This window comes from Macrosteles quadrilineatus, unplaced genomic scaffold (assembly GCF_028750875.1).
Source record: "Macrosteles quadrilineatus isolate MER2022 unplaced genomic scaffold, UCM_ALF_1.0 Scaffold_8__2_contigs__length_117827958, whole genome shotgun sequence".
In the NCBI taxonomy this organism is placed as follows: domain Eukaryota; kingdom Metazoa; phylum Arthropoda; class Insecta; order Hemiptera; family Cicadellidae; genus Macrosteles; species Macrosteles quadrilineatus.
The window spans coordinates 95,705,485-95,728,803 of record NW_026542601.1 but is presented as its reverse complement, the minus strand read 5'-3'; the positions used below and the strand labels follow the sequence as shown (position 1 = coordinate 95,728,803).

Sequence of the window (23,319 nt, the reverse complement as noted above, 5' to 3'; positions counted from 1 at the left end):
AAATAGCCACATGGTTTTCCTATTTAAAATATAAAATATTAGGTTGTAAGCAGAGTTTTAACGAACAGTGTTCCTAACCTGTTTGTAGACCTGGTCTCGTAGTCTGGACAGCTGCAGGCAGTACAGTATGGGGTCTGAGCCCATCGGTTTGGTGGCCGACCACTCCACTGAACAACTCCTCGTCCCTACCTCGGACACTCGAGGTGCTGCAATACAACAAACATGTTCATACTGAAACTAAGCATACTCCAGTGTGCTGATGTCAATTACTGATTTATGTAGATAGATGTGTAAACTTTTTAACAATGCCAAACTAAAAGGACAACTATTTTTAACCTATGGCATTTTTTAAGTCACATAAACAAAAGATACCAGAGAAAATATAATTTTAGACTGTATCAAACTCATTTATTTATCATTAATGTATTTTAAGATTTTAAAATGGCTACAGCCGGTCCATGTAGACGAGATGTCTTCCAATAGTCTCAAGAGTTACTACAGTCCTACTATGTATAACTGTTAGTTTACATAAATATGAAGCATTTTTTTAAAATCACATGCATTTAAAATACTTGGCATACAAATCAGCCTATATATAATTTTTTTGCAAACAATGGTTTTTAAATGAACCAATTTTCTATTCAGACACATTATAGAAGCCATTTTCCACCATTCAAAATTAGAAAACTGTGTTATTGAATTCTCTTTTATACACTCAACACATGTTTTTAAACTAATGAATTTGATTACTTTAATATTGACCAAAACTTGATGCATTAACTATAAAAGTGTCAAATTCAAGCTTAATTAAAATAATTAACCACCTTTTAAGCAAGGGGGTGGAGCAATGGTGGTTGAAAATTCATAAAACGAGGAGTCAGGGCCCTGGCCGGCGTCGTTGGCCGCAGAAATACAGAACCTGTAAACTGACTTCTCCTGCAGCCTGTTGACTTTGCAACAGTGACTCGTGCCTTGGTATACTATCTGCAGACTGTTTCTGGACACACAACACTTCATTAGTATCAGAAGACAAAATTTATTCTCATTTTTAAGAGTAAAATGTTTATTACTGTAAAAAAGAAGGGACAGATTCCTTCATCTATAGCTCATTAAATTGATGCAGTTATGTCACCAAAACAACCACTTTCTGTTACTTTCATTATTGGTTGGTACAGTATATTCTGTAAGAAAACTTCACATAACCAAGCATTGTTGTACAGTAGACTCCCTCTAGTTCGGCCACCTTGGGACTGGACCACTGGCCGGACTACAAAACGGCCGGACTAACCGGATGTAATGTGTTTTACATAATCAAAATACAAATAATAGTATTGCGCAATCGTGATATGTTAAGTCATTAACCTTGGTTCAGTAATAAAAACTGTAACGTTTAAAATCACGCTTACTCAAGCAAAACAAAAATTATACTACACTGTACGTACAACAATAAATCACGTAAAGAACAGAACAATAGAAAGTTTAGAACTGCAAGCTAACTGCTACCGTAGTCAGCATAGGCTACTACTACATGTTGTTTCAGAACATAAGAATGTCGATAAAACATTAGATAACTCATAAAACAGCATAAAATCATAGTACTTAGTCTTAAAGATAATAACAACAGTCGTAAAATAGGATTAAGATAACAATGGATGACGTAAAACACCGCTTATTCTTTCTTATTTGTTCTTCTATTCTTTCTTTGGTTTCTCTTCATCCACACATTCAACAAGTTGCCATGGTTACTAATCACCCAATCACAAACTGTTGTGAGATAGCAAGCGCACAGCACTACAGCAGACATCAGTTGTGTCTTGTGTCAAGAGTAGACGATTGTCACTATCCGTGCAAGCGGATAGATTGACCTTGAAGCTTACGATGGCTATTTCTTTGTTTTGCTTTAATTTATTTTTGTCAAATAAACCATGGGGGTATCATAACATATAACGGTGAATTAACGGGGGAACCTACTGCATAAAAAATGGTCCGAAATATTAAATTTCACACTGCATTTCAACATATTAGACTGAAAAAGAAAACTATTTATGAAATGTTCTTGGTATTTTTGAGGTTATGTAACATAGTTTTACATAGGTAATATGCAACAATTCACCCATAGAAGAACCCGTCAACTAAACTGACATAAATTGTTTACTTCTATGGCCAAAAAGTAAACATTCAAGTTGAATCTTGTCGAAGGTCATTCACCCGTGACGATATGACTTGACCCCTGAGACCGGGCCGGACCATCCGGCGGCCGATCCAACCGAAGCCGAACTAGAGGGAGTCTACTGTATACAGCTTTGCTTTTCATTCCAATTATAATAATAGTAGGCTATATTTATTTCAGCAGTGTTTTACATATTTACATAGTTTAATGATTTAACTATAGTTTTAGGTTGTCTGACCTAGGTCTAGTCTCGAGAGGATTTTTGTTGAATTCTCGGTATTCAATTTTAGTAGACACTTACTCAGCCAATCTAGGGTTCTCCATTTGGACAGTGTACTGCGTAAACTGGGGGTTCTTGCCATCGCCCCACTTGAGCTTGAGATAGTTGTGGCCCGCGGCAGGGCATGACAGGGGGGGAGGGGAGGGAGGCAGTGGCAGCGTGTTGGCCTTGAGGGCAGCAGACGACGGTCCTGGCCCTATACTGTTGACTGCTTTCAATTTCACCCTGGGACAAATAATTACAATAAAATTTACAAATAACATTTTTTATAATTTTTGTTGTTTACACTGGTTGTGATAAAGTACGGTAGTAGAATATAAAAAAAAAGAAACTTCGATAAAGCTGTGTTGAGATTCAATGAAATGCAAATATACCATTAGTGTGAATTATATTAGGTACATACTTGGGTGCTGTGGATTTCTCAAATCACCCTTGTTAATGAATGACGTTGAAGTGGAACTGTTAAAACCGATAAACCACAGACATTGGATAACTGTAATGAATGACAATCATCACAGTATTCATATCAATAACTATCACATTTCTCCATCTCTGATTATGTACAACACCAACTGCTGCATAAAGTAGTTAGGAAAAAAATTGTGTTCAATATAATTTTACTCACACCTTAACATGGAGAATCAAAGTTTAGTTCTATTGATAGTTAAAGGTAGAACTCACTGCAACCAACTCAAGTTTTTTTGTAGGCCAGTAAGTTGTTGTGTATTTTAAAATTTTAGTCACTGAGCATTTGCTTGTACTTACTTATACGTGGTGGCTGGTGCCAGTCCATCGACAGTGCAGGACAGTTCCTCAGTCTCTACAGTACGATCGGCCACCTCTACGAGGTAGTGGGTGACTGGGGCACCGTGGTCAGGCGGGGCGCTCCAGCTGAGATTAAGACTGTGAGGCGTTGCTGTGTAGCGGGGAGCTGCGGGGGCACCTGGCACTCCAGGCGGGGACACCAGGGTGGTCAGAGGGGAGAACTCACTCCACCCTGCCATGTTGCAGGCCTGCATAACATCGATTGATTAAGCCCTTCAGCAACCCAATGACCTCTTGTGCAACAGTTGTTTACAAACAGGACTCAGGTTTTTTAACATGCTTGATAAACAATGTACGATCTTACTAAATTCTTGTCTTATTCTTTCAAACTATTTCTTCATGGTTGTGCATTTATATGAGCTTGTCATAATTATCATTAATGGCTACTTTAATATTGTTCTTACAATGTTGAATGATTATGTTTCCCATCAAAACTCGCTAGAAATTTAATTTAATTTGTGTATTTTCAACGCCAATGCCATTTTAGATTTTTGTTACAAGAATGTCCAAAGCCTGACATCATAATTTTGATCATAATTTATAAATAACTTCTTGATCAGCATTGTACGTGTTATTAAATTTACGGAAAGTAAATAAAATGACAAGAATCTTGAATGGCCATATACCAAAGTGTAAGGGGAGAAAGTAAAAATGTAGCGAATTCAATCTGTTTACCTGAAGCCTGAACAGGCAGAGGGAGGCTGGGGGAATGTTCCTAACATCACAGGTAGTGTGTGTGCCGTTGTAGACGGGAGTGAAGGTGGGTGTGGCGCCGTGACCCATCTCCAGGCGGTAGTCGGTGATAGGCGCACCGTTGGCACGAGGCTCGTCCCACGAGCAGGCCACCACACCACCGGAGCGAGCCACACACGTTGGTGCTCCGGGGGCATCAGGTGGGGCATTGCCACTACACACCTCCAGAGGCTCCGACCAAGCCCCTGCCTGCAACACATCAACAGTTGGTCAGATAATTGAGAAGAGAATCAAAACTACTGTGGTAGAACCTCAATAAAAGGGGTCCGTAATTTAAATTACCAACATTTTGGTTAAAATATATGTTTTTCAAAATTTAAAATGATAAAAAAAAGGCAATAATGTAACTGAAGTGCACGTTTAGGGGTTTTCTATAATTTCTAATGAACACTAAGTCCTAATACACACACGCATTTTTTGGAAATACTGCAGTTACTGTAAACGGGTTTCTAACCTTCATTGCTTGTTTTCTCCTCTCATCACTTTTGTTATTATAACTCTAATTGATATTAAACTAAAACTAGAGGAGACTTGGCTGTTTGAAAATATTTTCATTCTCATTACACTATAACCAACTCTTTACTTTAAATTCCGTCCCATAGACTAATTAAAATGCCAGTATACTTGTATATTTAAATATATTTGTGCTATAGCTATTCCATCATGAGTTTAAAGTTGTTCAATGCATTAAATTCTGAGTCAAGAGCATTGCCTGAGTCTGTTTTTAAAGATGCATAATGACAGTAAAGGATTTGATTTGATTTTAGTTTTGCGTGGTTTAGCAGTTAACCGCAATTCACCGTATGCATCTCCACTTGGTGAAGAATTACATTACATCTTCCTTTTCAGTGCACAAGAATAATGTAAGTGAGCGATTAATTATAAATAGTAGTTAATACTCAGACTCTACACAATCTCTAATGTCTTATTTTATGAGTGTGTACCTTCGTTGGGTCATTTCACTTTCTTCCTCTGGGATGCATTGCGTTATTTTTGCAGTGTTCTCTTATGCTGTTTTGTAAATTGATGGTAAATTAATTGTAATTTCAATTAAAGTGTTTTTGTTGAGGTTCTAGGATCTACTGTATGAGATAAATTTATTGTTTTAGTTGTATGATTGAACTTACGCCCACTCTATTGTTGGCACGTAGCAGGAAGGCGTAGGAATGTCCAGGACTCAGTGAGGTGACGGTACACTCAGTGTCCTTGCCTCTGTAAGCTATTCTGTCCTCTACGTTGGGTGTTCGGACCATGATCTCACACTCACTAACTGGCGCACCTCCGTCCACCTCAGGGTAGTCTACAAATTGTTTGAAATTATTATCATCATCAATTAAGATGGGGATGCTACTGGACATATGAGTGTAAATGAAGTAACATGTTTTGTGTTACATTGCTACTGGCCAAGACCACTTATTAAAATATATTAAAATGATAGTTAAAGCTGTTAATATAAATTTGTTGTATTGTAAAATGATACAAGAATTGATAATTAGAAAATAGGCAAACGATCTAGAACATGTATAACAATACATGTTGACAAATAATAGAACTTCAATCAAATAACTTTTAAGGCTAATTTTTTACCAAACTGAAAAGCTACTTCTAATAATTGGAACTATTTCTACAAAAGGGTCTGCTTTGAAATACTGTAATACAAACAGTTTAGGTATTTTTTTTTTTTTTTCAGAAATATAAAAAATATTAATTTGTCACAAAAAATGTTGAATCAAACAGTTATTTTAAATTACTATAAGCGTTGACATAAAAATTACTCTTAAATTTATTTATGATATTTAGGATCCATTCATGATGTTACCAAATTTAAATTAGATAGCTTTGGATCGTTTCTCTAGTAAATAAAAAAAAACATCAGAAATCCCAATGGCGTAAACATAAAAAGTTAAAAATAATTAAAAAAAACTTACTCCACTTGAGTGAGACGCTGTAGGGCCTGGGTTTGCCGTGGAGACGAGGTGGTGCACACTGGCCGGGGCATGTCGCTTCAGTGGCTACGACCAGAGAGTCCGAGTAGTCGCTGGTGCCACCAGCGCTCTCACAGCAGACTCTCACCTCGTACGCAGTGCCGGGACTGAGCCTGTCCACCACACACTCCGTGTCCGGCCCCGCGTACACCGCCACAAACTCTGAAACAACACATTGTTATAAGTCAAAACAAAATAATCTTTTCTGGAGGGAATGTTTTATGAATCTTTTATCAATGTCTTGACTTTTTGTAGGTTAGGTAATTTGTATGTCTTTCAACACTAATGTCCATATTTAATCAAATTAAAAGCCAAAAATGAAAAACCTTGCGTGCATCCCTATTAAACTTACTAATACTAGACTTCGCCCAAGCCTCATTTATTTATTTAAAGTCGGCCCTTCCACTGGCTAAGCCACACTTTAGTAACCTGATACAGATTTCAAAGGAACCTGAGAAAGTAGAACAAACTCAGAGCTACACTCATCAGTGCAACACATTAGTCGATTCAGCCCCCATATATGTCACCATCGGCTGGATAAGAAGAGTGCCTCTAAAGCCTCAATGTTACATCAGCGCTTACAGGTGAGATTCAAACAATGATATAAGTGCCAGAGGGTTAGGGCCACAGATGTCATGCAGAAAATATTAAGTACTATGTTTGTCAAAACACTTTAAATGGTTAATAATTGCTCTGTATGACAAACCTCCGTTTTTCTTGAGCTGTACAGAGTATGAGGTGATATCTGTCCCTCCTCTGTCATTAGGAGGTTCCCACTTCACCTTGAAGGAGTGAGCGTGAACTCTACCCTTGACGTAGGGCCGGGTGGGGGGCGCCGGTCGACCGGGCAGTGTTCGGTAGCTAACCTCCTCACTCCACTGCGACGAACCCTCCTCGTTCTGAGCTCTCAGCTAGAACATAAGTGGCCACCTTTAACACTCAAAATAAATCATATTATTACTTTGTCATTTAAATGTATAATAAGTCAGTATTATGATCTCACTAATCCGGAAATAAGTGAAAATGTCTGCCGACCCAGATAATTGACTAATGTTTTATATGAACTCATAGTTATTGGATAGTTTACAATTGTAATGCAAAAAAAGCTTCTAGTTAATTTGCCTTCCATCGTAAACAACAAAATTACTATATACATCACAACATTTTGGGCTTCTAATAACAAAAACCCCATTAATTAATAAAGGTAATTCCAGACTAGACACACCCACATTAAATCAGATTATAACGCAAAATCTGACTTCATCAAAACTAAATTTAAGTGAAATGTTTTGTGACTTTATTGTTTATTTATCTCCTAGACTCAAACTTTTTTAAATAACCTAGCTTAGCTTTATCCCTTTTCAAAAAGATTCCTTACTCTAAACTTGTAGTTGGTGTGGCGGCGCAGATCCGTACAGACGTGGCCGAGCTCCTTTCCGTTGTAGACAGGTAGAAAACCGTGACCCGTGTCCCGATCGTCCATCTGGAGAGTGAACTCCTCATCTACAGGGCGTCTCTCCCATCCGAGGCTGAGGAAGTTGACTCCAGCCTCACGCAGTACAGGGGCAGAGGGGACCGGGGGCGGACTGTCACTTGTGCAAAACAAAACCTCGTCCGACCACTCACTGTGGACAGTCAATGGGTAAATTAAACATGTAAGGTTAGACCTCAGTTTAATTGATCAGTGAAAAATTGTACATGGATAATTAAGTATAATAGAAAACTAGGCAGCCTATTCAAGCACCAGACTAGATGTCTGTAATGGACTAGACATGTGATAAGGGGTGAAATTATTAAGTAATCAACAAGCTTAATAAGGAAACCAAGGTGTGTGTTTCAAGCAATAGACACATCTGGCGATTTGGAGCAATAGACGTCACTATACATAAGGAGGGGAATTGAAGCGTTGATAAAATAAATATGAAAAAGAATTCCAGTTGAAAGAAAACCCTTTGGACCCCCGAAGAAGAGATAGAAAAAGTTGTAACCGAGGCCTTGAAAGTGGCGAGATACGATGAAGAAAACACAGAGAATAGGAAGAAATGTAGGAGTATATTTACTTTCTTCAATTCAAATGGTTGTTGAAGTAAGAGTAGGATTTACTTTTTACAACAATCCAATTATCCTAACCTAACCGTACCTCTGTCCACACTCGTTGACGGCAGACAGACGAAAGGTATAGGTGCTGGCTGGCTGCAGCTTGGACAGATTACTCTGTTTACCCTTGCCTCGGTATACCTCCGTCCAAGAGTTGCTTGTTTCCTGTAAGGTGAATAAAAAAATTAAATGATAAATAACTAAGGTAGGATGGATGTTAAAATTATAAAAAAAAAAATCATATATAGCTTTAGCAAGTAAACTATACCCCCAAAGGTTTACGGACCTTTTCTATCTTCTTTGTTTACGCACTTTTTTTAGTTCTGTTCATAATAACTATGTAGAATCTAAATTTGCAGTATCCATGCTATGCCTCTATCTTTATAATTGATTTATATCATAGTATGTTGGAGATTACTATTTAAAGATAAAAAAATAACCTGGCACCGAATACCAACTACAATTCTCTTAGCGAATTTCCCTATAGGGAAGTAGCTATTACTGTAGGTGGTACGGTAAGACCTGGAGCCGACATACTTTTTCATTTTGATGTCCCTAGAGACCAAACACTATTCGTTAAAATTTATATATATACGTTCATGAACGAGATAGCTTGAGGAATTTTTGTCAGATTTTGATGAAATTTGGTTTGAAGGTGTAAGACAGGATAAACTTGAATGAGTTCCCGAGCCAGCATGATCGGACCATGGGAACAGGTTTTACGGGGGTTTTTATGGAGTAAAAATTTGTTTTTCTCATTATTGACCTTCAAAAAAAAATCCCAACTTCTCTCTAGACCATTTTAAAGAGCTTAAAAAAACAAATAACGTAGTATACCAAAGTGTTTTTGTACGGTTATTGGTTCGAGAAAAATTAAAAAATTGCAAATTTAAAATTCCCATGTTATTCTTATGGAGTCAATTCAGGCAAATAGAAATTTGCTTAGTCTGCAGGTTTGCTGTAACAGGGGTATTTTATTATTATGTGGTACCTATGGAAGAGCAATCTTTACACGTATAAAACCTATAAACATTTGAAGTGAATACACATGAAGTTAACTGAAATGTAAAATCACACACCTGCCAGCTCTCCAGAACGTAGTGGGTTATTGGAGCGCCGTTGTCGGCAGCAGCGGCCCAACGTAACTGCAACGCAGTGCGGTTACGACTGATCAGCTTAGGTACGGCCGGAGTGTCAGGTTCACACGCGGGAGTGCGGAATAGGCTAGGCTCACTGGCACTACCTGCCACCCCTTCTAGCCATCCCGTCACACAAACGCTATACTCCACACCAGGCTTGAGGTCCTGGATCCTGCAATGTCAACAATAAAGAATAAGAATACAAGTTTTTATTCCAGTTATACATGCATATGGACATGTCAAAAAGTGGAGTAGGAATATTTGTCCGGTAATATTGATAAGCCAATATTGATAAGACAACCGCTGCCCCGGGCGCAGCAGCCAAGGGGGCGCCACGCCGCGGCTATTTGTATTAACATAGTATTAAAAATATGCAAATGCAAATATTACTGGTGGGGAGAGGGGTCGCCACAACCATGTTTGCTCCGGGCGCCGCCAACCCTAGGTACGGCCCTGAGTACAACTATCACTGCGTTAGATGGCTTAGTTAACTAACATCTGTCTGATGTAGAAAAAACCAGTACATACCTGCAGGAGAGTGCAGGGCCGCTGTAAATGCTCTTGTACTTCCCCTCCTTCCCCTTGTCACTCAGCAGCACCTCGTAACTAACACTGTCCTCTGTCACTTCTAGCTCAGGTGTAGATTTACAGTCAGGCGGCCGCCACTGTAGCAGAGCACTACGGCAACTCAGCTCCGTCACCTGCAATCGACCCATACATGTCTTATTTAGGGGATTATTGCATACATTCTTCATCAAAATAAGCAAACTACAAAGTTTGATTACATTTCAGGATAGCGAATCTGATTCCTTCCTCAGGCGAAAAGGTATCATAAGATAAAAATACACAAATCCAACCAAAGCTGGAAAATCTAAAAGAAAAACTTTGCAGGAAACTCTTTATTAGTCGTAACCACAAACAAAAATCCTGAAAAAAATGATAATTTGGTACAATCAGGGGGTAGGCAAACACAATGGACTGGCTAAAGTAGACTGAGGTCATGTGTTTGTGTGGTTAGCAGTTAGCACTCTATTGAACTGCAATTTGAAGTTGCTACAACATTTATAACTTTAATTTCCTCAATACACCACTTAAACAGTATTTCAGTTGGAAGGAGAGCTGTAGGAAATATTTGAGGCCCAGAAGAAGGTTTACAATTATTAATATTTTAGGTGAAAATTAATTTTCTTCTCTGCTTTAGTATGACACTATTTGTTTAGTTGAAAATTAAATCACTGAATAATATACCCCGTCCCCAATACACACTGATAAAAATAATATAATAACAACAATGTTTTTTTTCTTATATTTTATTAGTAGACTAGTCACAGTTAGGTGTGTGTAATGATTTTTAATTCAACAGTAATTGTTCTTAGCTAAGTGATTATTTTATTTAACACTTTCATTATCAAGGTTACAAATGAGTTGGATATTTTCCCTTTAAGAAGTTATAGACACAATTTTATCATAATTACACGTAAATGAGCTGACATATTTAACAGCGAGTTATTTTGGAACTCACTCCTGCATCAAGATAAGTCACAAAAACATGGTCAGGAGATGCTGGCGATATTTTTATTTATGTTGCTAGCGTATTCAGACTTAAGTGTGAGAGAGAAAGGTTAGATTCCTGGCCAATCCACTACAATTTGAGGGATTTAGACCGCTTTCTCAAAAAGGTATGGATTTTTATTTTTAAAAAATACTGCTGGAAAAAACAGTAAAACAAACATGTTACCGACCTGAGGAGCCTTGATAGTAGACAGCAGGTCTGATATGAGAGCCATCTCTTCGTCTTCATCTTGCACACTGCTGCTCTCCTCTCCATCCTCCGACGTCCCCACGCTGCTCATTCCTCCCTTCTTGCCCCCCACCCGGATACCGTTTAAGTATTCTGCAAACAAACGGCAGAGTGAAGTTTTGATTACCAGATGCAACATGCACAGGAACAAAACGTTATCATAATACATACGAGTAATGTTGATTACTAGATGCAACATTCACAGGAACAAAACGTAATCATAATACATACGAGTAATGTTGATTACTAGATGCAACATTCACAGGAACAAAACGTTATCATAATACATACGAGTAATGTTGATTACTAGATGCAACATTCACAGGAACAAAACATTATCATAATACATACCAGTAATGTTGATTACTAGATGCATCATGCACAGGAACAAAACGTTATCATATTACATACGAGTAATGTTGATTACTATAGTGGAATAGAATACAGAATAGGACTGGCCTCTGAGGAGGTAGGGGATGCGACGTTGCCACTTCGTTCTTGGCTGGTGAGCTGACTTTCGCCTAGAGACGGGGACCGGACGCGGGCATCCCTCTGACTCTGTCTTCCCACTTGTAGGGTAGTTTAACACTACAAATTATTATTTTTTTGGCGGTATCGGTTAGTGTTGTCATGTTTATATCACATGGAAGATACATTCATCCCTTACATGATTATGGATAGATTATTTGCACAATTAATGACTTAAACCGCTACTAGATTTAGTTTTTGAAAAATATATTAACATAAAATTAATAAATATAAAATGAAAATACATTTTATATAGGGTCACCTTTACAAGTCTCTGGAAATATGTTGCCTATAGTCAAACACGTTTGTCAACCTCAATGTTTAAACAAATCACCGTAACAATATGAGCAAATGAATACATATGGTCCAAAAAATGTTATAGCAGTTCTAAAAATCTTGTAAATTTTTGCCCTGCTTATAGTTTGATACATAAAACAAATTAACATGGAAATGAAGAAGGTAAAATCTTCCATATTAAACATTTACAGCAATAGTTTGGTTGTGTTTAGGAAACGAAGTTGGTCAATGTTTAGGAATTACCCCAAAGCTGCATTTCTTTGAACACCTATTGTGACCCTCACTCCGTTAATCTTATTATTGCCACTCGACTGAACTTAAACTTACGGAGAACAGGTAGCTCAATAGTGACGAAGACATTTCTGTAATATTGTGATTTGACAAAAAAGTCCGTTAGTTTTATATTGAATTTAAGAAAATTGAACTAACGTTTACATACATTACGTTATGTGTTGCATTCATTAAAATAGTCATACGATATATTCACTCTTCTATAACAAAAAAAAACTTCTAATGTAGGTACTCTAGAAATCCTCAAAAAACATACCAGGTAAAAAGGGAAATAGATAACATAACTGCCAATTTATTTCCAAAATGACATAACTATTTTTATTAGAAAATATTATTACATTGCACTGGAAATTGTTACATAAAAATATTTACAAAAGAAAATATTGACGTATGAAACTTAAATAAAATTTTTAAGGGACAATGACATTTTTATATAGGCCTATCAAGATATTTGCATTACGTAAAGGAACACCACGTCCGACGTTACGATATCGCAAACGTTTCACGTGTACTCGTGGTCGTCCACGTCACGTACTGTTGTCCGTATTCATTGGGCAAAACACAGTTCATAGACGAATTCTTGACAAAACAGGAGGGTATACTAAAAACGCACAGGTTGGCTATCGGGCAGAGACTGAGTGCGTGGCACAACTTGGCAACAGTGGACAGTTTTCTAAAAGCTGATTGGATGCCGCATGCCCCGCCCTACCCGACTCGAACTGGTTTCGGTCCTATTCTGTATTCTATTCCACTATAGATGCAACATTCACAGGAACAAAACGTTATCATAATACATACGAGTAATAGGTTTTTGTTGTTTTTTTGTCAGTCAGTCCGAATCTATTACTCTGTAGTGCATAGTGGAAAAATAATTTTACAGAAAAGTTATAGTTTACAGCTCATTGAGATAAAAAGTGGTCTGAGCCAGTAAAAAAATAAAAAGAACATTTCAAATGTTCTGTACAACGTAGGCTGTAGCCATTAACTAAATTTAATGTTTACAATGAATATTTTATGTATTTGTCAAAGCATAACAGATTTCACAAATGACATTTCTAGCAAAAAAAAAAGGTAAAGGTAGCTAGCAAATATTTGGAAAAATCTTTTTATCCTCAAGTACATTTTATCCAAGTAAAAGATTTCTTTTCCCAACTATAGAATGTTAAATTAAACTGATCACATTATTTACCTTTTCTTGGTGATACTGGAGGAGTCCTTTGGTCACCTAATTGCATTCCTAATTGTTTCTGTTCTAATTTTTTCTTTAGCTTAATATATTGCCGCTGTGTCCTCTCATCTTTATGGAAATTCGGAGGTGGGGAATGACCTGAGGAAAAACACAAAATTTATAAATGAAAGCTGGATAGTTTTAAAAATAAAGTAGAACCTCTTTCATCCAAACTAATTGGGACCGGGAGTAGTTTGAACTATTAAATAGTTTGGATTACAGAAACATATTAGAACATATTGATGTTTTTACATACGGTAACAATAGCTAAAACCTGGCTAAAATGGATCGTAATTGTTACAGGAAAAGTGAAAAAATGCTATATAGGCCTAAAGTCAAATACACAGTGTTCAATTAGGGTGCATACATAAATAAATACAGTAACAATAAAGAACTATTGTAGCATACTGTAAATAGTGTACAGCAATGAGGCGTTCGGATTTGTAGACATTCGGGTTACGGGGGTTGGGATTAAAGAGGTTCTACTGTAGTACGGTATGATTCACTCGAGCAATACATCTGGTCGAATTTGTCTAAGAATTATCTAAAGTCTGGAAGCTGGGGCAAACTAAATTTTATAAGTTCAGTTTTTTTATATAACAAAATTAGTATCAGTACCAGTAACATACAAGTAAAGTTTTTAGCCAGAATAGGCTGCATTATCAAAGTCTTTATGAGACATTTGACATCACAGCAATTTGTCCTCTAGGCAAAAAGGACTCAACTTCAAATGATTGTGTTTGTTGTAGCAGTTTCTTCCCTCTTGTAAAATACTAGACCAGGAGTAACATAACTCATTCTCGTAGGTTGACTCTATTACAGTACCCTCTCTTAACCAGCTCTGAATCGACAGACACTTGGACTGTCGGGGCCAATTGAGATAAGATGTCTTAAACTTTTTTTTCTCAGATTTTCTCTTAGGATAAATACTTTTGATTACAATGAAACGTAAACAAAAACTCACCCTGCTGAGGAGGTAAAGGTCCGAGCATGCCTGGCTGTAGCGGCCCGTAGGGAGGGTAACCGGGAGGTATTCCTTGCGCAGTGAAGAAAGGCTGCGGAGGCTGGTTAGACCCAGTCGCAGGTCCAGGCCCCTGCAAACACACGGTTATGAGATACAAACCAACAAAAGTGGTTTAAGATGTCAAATAAAAAAAGTATTATCTGTACAGATAAAATTAAAATAATTATAGTATTTACACAAATTCAGAAACAACAATACATATAAATATTTGGAAGTACAATTTCATCCATAACATAATATTGTAGTAATATTCCGGTAGGTAATATAGATGTTTATAAATAAAGTGACAATATAGCCTACATCTTACTTTTTTTTATTTACCTACCCTATTTCTTTTAGTTGCACAGCTCATATATTCTTTTTAATTAGGATAAAAAAAGAGTTCCTAGTTAAAAAAGTTTACAATTTTTTGTATTCAGGTCTACACTAAATAAAACGAGTGTTAAAACGCCTAGGTTAGGTTGATACTGTCCTGTTTGTTTCAAAATTAATTATTGCACTAAGCTAAAAAAAAAAACTAAAACTGTACACACATAGCACGTCTTGATAACGATTCATTACAACAAATTATGTATCTATTAGAAACTTTGGTTGTGTTTTTATCTATTTCAATCGCAATTAAGTAAAAAATCTTGAAGATAAACTATGACAAAAAACTGAACACAAAACAATGTTGATCAGCTGTCTAAACAAATAAGATGCAATTAGACCCATATGATTTACATTACCTTCCTATCCAAACTGATACAAAAAATAAGTTTTAGTGGAAGGAAAGTTATTAAAAAGTCAATATTGTACATACACATACAAAATCAAATCAGAAACTGATATAAAGTACAAAGTACAAATAAAACGTTTGGTTGCAGAGTCTTCATTGCTGACTTGTAACTAAAGTTGGATGCCAATTTAAACTCACAAATTATAGAAGAAAGTATACTTCCATGCTCAATGGCTCAAAGTCTACAGTTAAATTTTTCATCTTATTGCCAGAAACACATTGTTATCAAATTTGGAGTAAGCATCTTCTAAAGGATCTAACTGAATAATAGGACAGTAGACGCAATACATAAAATCCAAACAGATCAAAATAGGAAATGTCAATTTTTTTTTTCTTTTAGCTATTAACAGTCGACGGAAAGCAATCAAGGCGGATCCAAAATAAGATTTTAAAATAAATTTCAGGTTAGGTTAGGATCACTCCCAGGAAAAATCATTGAAAACTAGATTTCAAACAAACAAACTTGAACATCTTTTAAAGATGTTAGACAACTCATCGTTTAATCCACTATTTATGTATGTTATTTGTGATGTTGGTAAACCACATCACCACGGCAAGACAAGTGACAGCTATCGTACTGCAAAACTTCGATGAGATATATATCGCAAGTCAGTATACAAACATCTCATTCTCATACATGACGTGAGCTGAGATGAGAGGTCAACAATCACATCGTATGCTGTACTAACGAGTTGCGATATTGCGATGCGATATATCGCTTGTCACATCACGTCGTGAACGGCGAGTGGTTGACTGGTTGTGTTGTATTATATTGCCACGTAGGTAGACTATACGGTATGACACGAAGCGGCTACAATCTATACTAACTACGATCACCAACCACGGCAAACTTCCAGAATCTAGATAAAACCATCAACTTGACATTCTAGTGTAATATATCGGCCACGTTTCAAAATACCTATAACTAAAATATATCGCTGAAACGAAAACAAGTATTGAGGCTAAGTTTCTGTGTCGAATGACTTTCATACAGACAATCTATGAAAAATAATGCCCAGTGATACCATGAGGTTTGAAATCCTTACCTCTTCCTTTTTATCGTCCACCATATCGTCCTAACAATTAAATTCGTGGGAAACTTTCAACAAAACAGCACCACAACAATGCAATACAAACAGCTGACGTGACGCGACTAGTTCCGATACTCGCCACCGCTCTAATCTAGCGCTACTGCTGTCCTTATCAACAATAACACAGTCCGCTCTTCTACAACATTAAAATTAATGTGAACTTTTATCGATATCAAAGTGATATGGGATCGATCTTGGTGACATTTTCTCAACAGTTGTTAATTACGACGATACGGGACATTGTTGGAGATTGAACACGAATTAATATATTAGCCTACAGATTATCTTTGGTTTATTCAAGTTTAAATAGGAAAAGCTTGTGGTAAATGAAAAGTTAAAAAAATGTATATGTATAAAAACTTACAATAACTTGTATAGTTTATATAATGTGGATATAATTATTCATTATGCTTTTATCGAACCAATTTTTAGTATTGGATGGAAAACGCACGAATGTTGTATCAAGCTATCCGTAATATTTTTAAACATAATAATACACAGTAATTTAAAATATTCAAAAACAATCGTGCACTTTCCATTCAATACTTACAATTGGTTCTTAAATCGGCCCTTGGTTCATTACCAAAGTTTACTGTAAGTACTGTTGTGTTGTTGAGTACTAAGCAATTATTGTGGATTGCATCCCATGTATTCAATGAAGCAATTTTATATCCATACATGCTTCTGTCTAATTTAGAATTAGACGTTGATTAAATAAGAGTTTATATTTAGTTTTAATATTCATGAAAAGTGTCTCAATCATAAAGACACGGTATCACTTTGGAAAAAATATTCTAAAATAGATATCATAATTATAAATCATGCTAGCAAAAAGTAAATTTCTAACCATTGCCATTTTGACAGCTTTTCTGGAATGAACAGGGTTGGCTCGACAAATTATTTTCAAAATATGTGCCATAAATTTAAGTGGAAAACATAGTAAACGTTGAGCGCAAATACTCCTTATTTATCATCATGCAGGATCAGCGCAGGACGTCAATGATAAGGTTCCGTCCTACTGGATTCTGTGGCAAGTGGCAGCAAAAGAGCAAAACACACTTCCTATCATCATGATCAGCTGAAGACGCAGTGGTAAAAGTTCCGAAGGAAACCGTTCAACCGTTGTAGCCGTCCAGAACATTATCAATTCCCAACGCGACTTCTGTGAACGGCGCAGGGGTGCGTCTTCAGTGATAAGAACTCGGCCAGACTCCGAAGAATGCTTTTCTACTGATAAGAGCTATCTCGCGATAACAACCGGAAGTCTCCTGCACTACTGCGCGCATCCGCCACAGATACAACCAGGTGCAAAGAGTAAAAACAGGCGAGGTTTGAAGGAGAGTCTGTGACTAGGTTTTGTTTTACTAAGAGAGTTTGTGACTAGGTTTTGTTTTATTAAGAGAGTCTGCGACTAGGTTTTGTTTTAAAAGAACATAGGAGCATCTATATATAAGTGATCATTTCACAGATTCCGAACTCTGGTTAAATGGAAAATGTCATTTGACTTGACTTGTACATTTTGATACTACTAGGTAGTGCTAGTTAATAGTAATTTACCACCTGTTTGGCCAAATACGCTAATGCAGTGTTTTATGGCTTACTCAAATGAAATGTTTTATTTTTCAACTGATTTTGAAAATTTTGGTGATGTCCGTGAAGTTATTGAAAGTAAGGTAAAAATGTTCTCTACACGAGTTTTAGCCATATGTAGTATTGCACCGGGTACATTTTTTTGTTTAACAGGTTTAACCATTGACTATTGGATACTAAAGTCAAAGGTTTTACGTGACAAGTAACACTGTATTGCAAAAGCTCACAAGGTCTATATGATTATCCTAAACTTAAGACCAACAATAATCCTTCCAAAAAATATAGACCTACTCTAATATTCCTTATAAAACAGTATTATACACTACTGTACTAATAAAGTACCTATTCCTTAACTCCTTACTGCATAGTGCCCTGATAGTTTCATTCATTTCATTTCAAATGAAATACGTGCATTAGCCATAAAACAGTGTACAACAGGCATCGTCAGTCCATACTACGTCTAATAAACCCATTTTACTACATCTCCAATGATCATAACCTTTTAGGAAACCTAACGTCAAGGACCTTCACACAGGTACTTAACATAAGATGGAATACTTTACTTACAAAGTGCGTGGGCATGGGGACGATGGGTGGATGCTGTGGTGACAATATGACGTGTCGCAGTGTGCCGCTCTCGTCGACAATCTGCTGAACGACATGCCCATGGGGCACCTGCACGGGCATGGCGATGGGCGGCGAGGAGTTGGTGGACACCATGGGCACCGTCACCGGACCTGCAGACAAACGGGTACGTCAGTATATGGCAGAGTGGGCAGAGTAGAACTTGTATATACAGTACCGTACACTACATGCAATGTGAACAGCAATGCTCTGAGTTAAAAGAAAATGGCGCTACGTTACCGAAGCTCTATGATGCATAGTTTGGCGAAGAGGGCTGACGGACGAGCGTAGAATAAATGGCGTGAAAATACTATCTAATGGATTAAGTTTCATTTTCGACGGGGTTTTACTGACGCCAAAAACGCTCACACTTCTTACCTAAGAATGAGATTTTAGATTTGAAGGAGTGGGCAATGTAATGTTCACACTTTATGATAAGGAACAATTCATTGCATTTGCAGTGCTGGTTAATGGAAACACCTTTATAGAATGGCCCTTGGTAAAGGGTCAGTAGTAAATTCATGGTCAGAATCACTTGTAAAGTTGATGAAAAACTGTTTGGTCCAGTTTCAAACCACTATCCACGAAAATAAATTTGCAATCATCTCCTCTGGGTTTGACAACTTCCCAAGACTCATAAATTATAAACGCAGGGAGTAATATATAACGTGTTCAGTTAGTTTTTGGTCTTATTATCCAAGTGTTTTCTCCATACTTAATTATAGGACGAAATGTGTCTTGTCCTACCACGGACAAGTGCTCTGACAATCAATCTTTCTTCACATCTCAACCTAAGAGGATCCTGTAGCGATAGGATTTAAATAATACATTTCAACTTTGGCTTGTCTGAGGATTAGCTAGCACATTAGCACATGGCTGCTTCTGCTTCTATAAAACCATCCTGAGGATTATCTTTGATTGTAGCTTAGCCTTCGCCCAAGATGAGTAGGTACAACACACAATTTCTACCGGAGAAAAGACAAAATCTAATAGCGTGAAAAGTAAATCCCCCTTTACAAATAAACATTCAGGTTACAACTATGAAACACTGAAGTTTAATGAATACTGGTTCTTAAAACTTCGCGTAAGTTTATACAGATACATCTATCTATATAAATAAAATTAGAGTTTTGTCTGTACATTGCTTAGAATAATGAACTTTTTGGTTATTTTTACATTTCATAGGTCAGAGAAACCGAATCAAACCTTATCTCAATTTCTGTCTGTCTGTCTGTCTGTCTGTCTGTCTATCTGTCATTCTCTTGGTAACGCTAAAATACGCACTTTATTACAACTACTCCTCAATAACTATAGCACTGTCCCGCCTGAAACTTATTTTCCAAATACTATACATATATGAGATGGTTTTAGACGTATTTCATCGAATATGAGACAGTTAGATATTTAACAGTAAACCCTTGAAAATCAAGTTTTTGTCGATTTTTGACGTGGAATTTCTGGAAGCCCATGTTAACCTTATGAGAAATGAAATTATTGAATCTTAACAGCTGTTTCAATTAAACAAGTTGGTTCTGTTCTGTGATGTTCAATAGCATTAAAGTTACAAGGATTACCAACAGGGTGCAGCACTAGCACTATTATTTCTTTTACATTTATGACAACAGCTAATTTGCAACCTGGAGGCGAGTGAGCGTAGCGAACGAGCTAACCTGAAGGCAAGTGAGCGTAGCGAACGAGCTAACCTGAAGGAAAGTGAGCGCAGCGAACGAGCTCCAACATACAGGTGAGTGAGCGTAGCGAACAAACTTCAACCAGGACGTGATTGAGCCATGCAAACGAGATCAGATAGTAAAAATAAAAGTAAGCCTACCGTTATAGGATCGACCGGCAGACACAGAGGTAATTTAACCTTTTATTGATTGTCATACCGATCCGGAACAACAAAAAACAACATAAAATGAAGCTATGTATAATAGTTTGGCCAGCATATCTTAAAATATGCAAACCAACTGCTGTTCTTTATATAAGAAGGTTTCAACTGAATATTATAAGATCCCCGTGCGTAGAACGGGTACACAGCTAGTCTATTCTATCTATCTATATATTAATAGGCAAGCATGTTTCTTTAAAACCTTTTTTCTCAGCTCGTGTGCATCGTAGGGAAAATCTACGCATACCGTTGGAAAGCTATTTTCCTGTAGGTGTGCAGAATCCCTTTATAAATTTAAATAGGCTCAAAGATAAGCACAAAAAATAAGTTTAAAAGTTGTAAAAAATTAACATGGATCTTATGCGTTGCTATGCTGGTTACGAAATAACAACGAAATATAAACAGAAAATCAAAACAAATGGAGGAAACTCCAATCACATGTTTTATTTACAGTGTGGGGTGAAAATAGTTAAGTGAGTACATTACATATTTTTGGTCGAGTTTCGACCACTGGACGACCTCTCGTATTTATTTAATACGCAAGCATATTTTTTGTGACAATTACTCCTCCGAAACTACTGAACCGATTGACATGTTTTTGGTGTCATTGGAAAGAGCGTAACTTGAAGTTGTGCAGGAAACTTTCTTTTTAGGGAAATAATCAGAGAGTGAGGCCCTGGGGCCCTTTAAAGTTTCGTATTTCTCCATAAGATTAACATGGGAAACGAAAATTGTTATGTAACTCCAGCTGTTGTCAGAAATTAAAAGTGAGAAGAAGAACATTGTTAATTTTAAACTGTCAATAAGTTTGCTAATTTTACAGTTTGCTACAAACATTTACTGACTTTGTTGAAATGAAATATTTACTAATTGAATTCGGGTTGGCGTAAATATTACGATGGAAAAAAGCGAGAGAGCCTGGATAAATTGATATATTATGTTATGTACATCTTGAATATTTCCATAATCTTTGGGTCGAATCTTTAAAGTCATCAGAAATTATTAACGTTATTCCTTTTAAAATAACGCCTCTAATACTTAGAAATTGCTCGAATTCGAGCAATAGGGACACTAGTACTTATTTAATACGCAAGCAGGATTTTTGTGACAATTACTCCTCCGAAACTACTGAACCGATTGACATGTTTTTGGTCTCATTGGAAAGAGCGTAACGTGAAGTTGTGCAGGAAACTTTCTTTTTAGGGAAATAATCAGAGAATGAGGCCCTGGGGCCCTTTAAAGTTTCGTATTTCTCCATAAGATTAACATGGGAAACAAAAATTGTTATGAAACTACAGCTGTTGTCAGAAATTAAAAGTGAGAAGAAGAACATAAACAGTCAATAAGTTTGCTAATGTAACAGTTTGCTACACACATTTACTGGCTAGGTTGAAAAAATGTTTACTATTTGAATTTGGGTTGGCGTAAATATTACAATGGAAAAAAGCGATAGAGCCTGGATAAATTGATATCTTAAAAAGAAAACTGAATTAACACAATGCTGCATTTTTTAGTAATCATTGAAAGAGCCGATTTGCAAACTATGGAAACATAGGAAAGTCATAGAACTCCACCAAGGAGAAGAAATGTTTTTTTTTAGAATTTATAATCGTTATTATGGACAACCTAATGCGGCTGTGAGTAAGGCTATTGTAGAAAACACTAAAACAAGATCAGCTTTTGAAAAATGATGAGATATTTACATTGAAATTGGGATTATATCGATCTGTTATGTACCTACATCATGAGTATTTCCAAAATCTTTGAGTCGAATCTTTTAAATTCATCAGAAATTATGACTGTTATTTGTTTTAAATAATAACGCCTGTAATACTTAGTAATTGCTCGAATTCGAGCAACAGGGACACTAGTTTAACTTATTTTACGAATATTAAGATAATTTTGTATTATCGTGTAAAAAATAGTTTTTATTTACTTAACACCAGTTTAAAACCGGGACAAATTCTGACGATGAAAATTATTTAAACTCTAAAATACATATAAACTATTATGAATACGATGGAGTAGCAGCGGAAAGGTGTACTGGGCCTTCAAAAATAGCGACCCTAGTTTATCTTACAAAAAATCAGATTCATCTATCGTGAAGAGAGTTTTTTCCTCTTCACAGTAGACAAACATAGCACTTTTAAAATAGTACCTACTTCCGATTTAATCATTCCTAAACATTAATCTTTCATTCTTTGAAATACGTCTAGGCTCCCTTACTCTCTTTGTTATAACATCATAGATATAATCACATTTTGTCGGGAATACATAATTATGGTTTGTAGCAAAATGGCAATATAAGTCAAACGATAAAATTTAAACATAATTACTCTGTGAAAACTGGAAAATAAATCTTTACCACTTCTAATGACTTTCATTACACGAATTTATTTTTACTTTCTTCCTGTAATACCCGTTGTATTACTGTGCCATTATGCCCATAACACTCAACGGCAACTGTGGGGTTGTCCATATACCCACAGTAATCTCACATGTTTTCCAACCCAAGCTGTAAACATGTTTACGAGATGATATCGATTTCGAACTGTTGTACGTTATCGCAGGATCATTTATAACAACACATTCCATCCCTGGCATCCAGACATTCAAGGTTGTACAAGGAACGATCAAATGACGATGAAATTACCAGAAACGTGCCCAGGGCCAAGACACCACTATGTCCTAGATAGGGACTGTATGAGTTGGAACATTTGCCAGATTTAAAGCTCAAGCCTCGACAACCCGAGAAGTCCAGGATGAAAACGATATCAGATTGGACATTTGCGAGAACTGCAGCTTACATCCAGACATCCAGGGTGGCCAAGATAAGGTCGATATCTACCATATCTGCAGCCTGTACCCAGACATCCAAGGACGTCGAAGATAAGGTCGATATCAACCAGATCTGCAGCCTGCACCCA

General features: G+C 36.7%; 1 protein-coding gene across 3 annotated transcripts in view; it reads right to left on the bottom strand.

The window, feature by feature from the left end:
* Nucleotides 1–23,319, bottom strand: part of LOC129000737 (fibronectin type-III domain-containing protein 3a) — a 115,157-nt gene that overhangs the window by 5,085 nt on the left and 86,753 nt on the right. For 2 of the 3 annotated variants that reach the window (XM_054427710.1, XM_054427711.1), the window contains exons 3-18: nt 18,445–18,614; nt 14,359–14,488; nt 13,356–13,493; nt 10,992–11,143; nt 9,778–9,950; nt 9,190–9,421; nt 8,154–8,275; nt 7,392–7,638; nt 6,720–6,924; nt 5,957–6,175; nt 5,156–5,328; nt 3,951–4,217; nt 3,216–3,463; nt 2,472–2,675; nt 825–997; nt 79–206 (exon numbers count right to left, since the gene is read on the bottom strand). In XM_054427710.1, the coding sequence (XP_054283685.1) occupies nt 79–206; nt 825–997; nt 2,472–2,675; nt 3,216–3,463; nt 3,951–4,217; nt 5,156–5,328; nt 5,957–6,175; nt 6,720–6,924; nt 7,392–7,638; nt 8,154–8,275; nt 9,190–9,421; nt 9,778–9,950; nt 10,992–11,143; nt 13,356–13,493; nt 14,359–14,488; nt 18,445–18,614 (2,981 nt within the window). Of the gene's footprint in view, nt 1–78; nt 207–824; nt 998–2,471; nt 2,676–3,215; nt 3,464–3,950; nt 4,218–5,155; nt 5,329–5,956; nt 6,176–6,719; nt 6,925–7,391; nt 7,639–8,153; nt 8,276–9,189; nt 9,422–9,777; nt 9,951–10,991; nt 11,144–13,355; nt 13,494–14,358; nt 14,489–16,242; nt 16,361–18,444; nt 18,615–23,319 lie in introns of those variants that run through there. The other variant, XM_054427713.1, reaches the window with a different exon arrangement.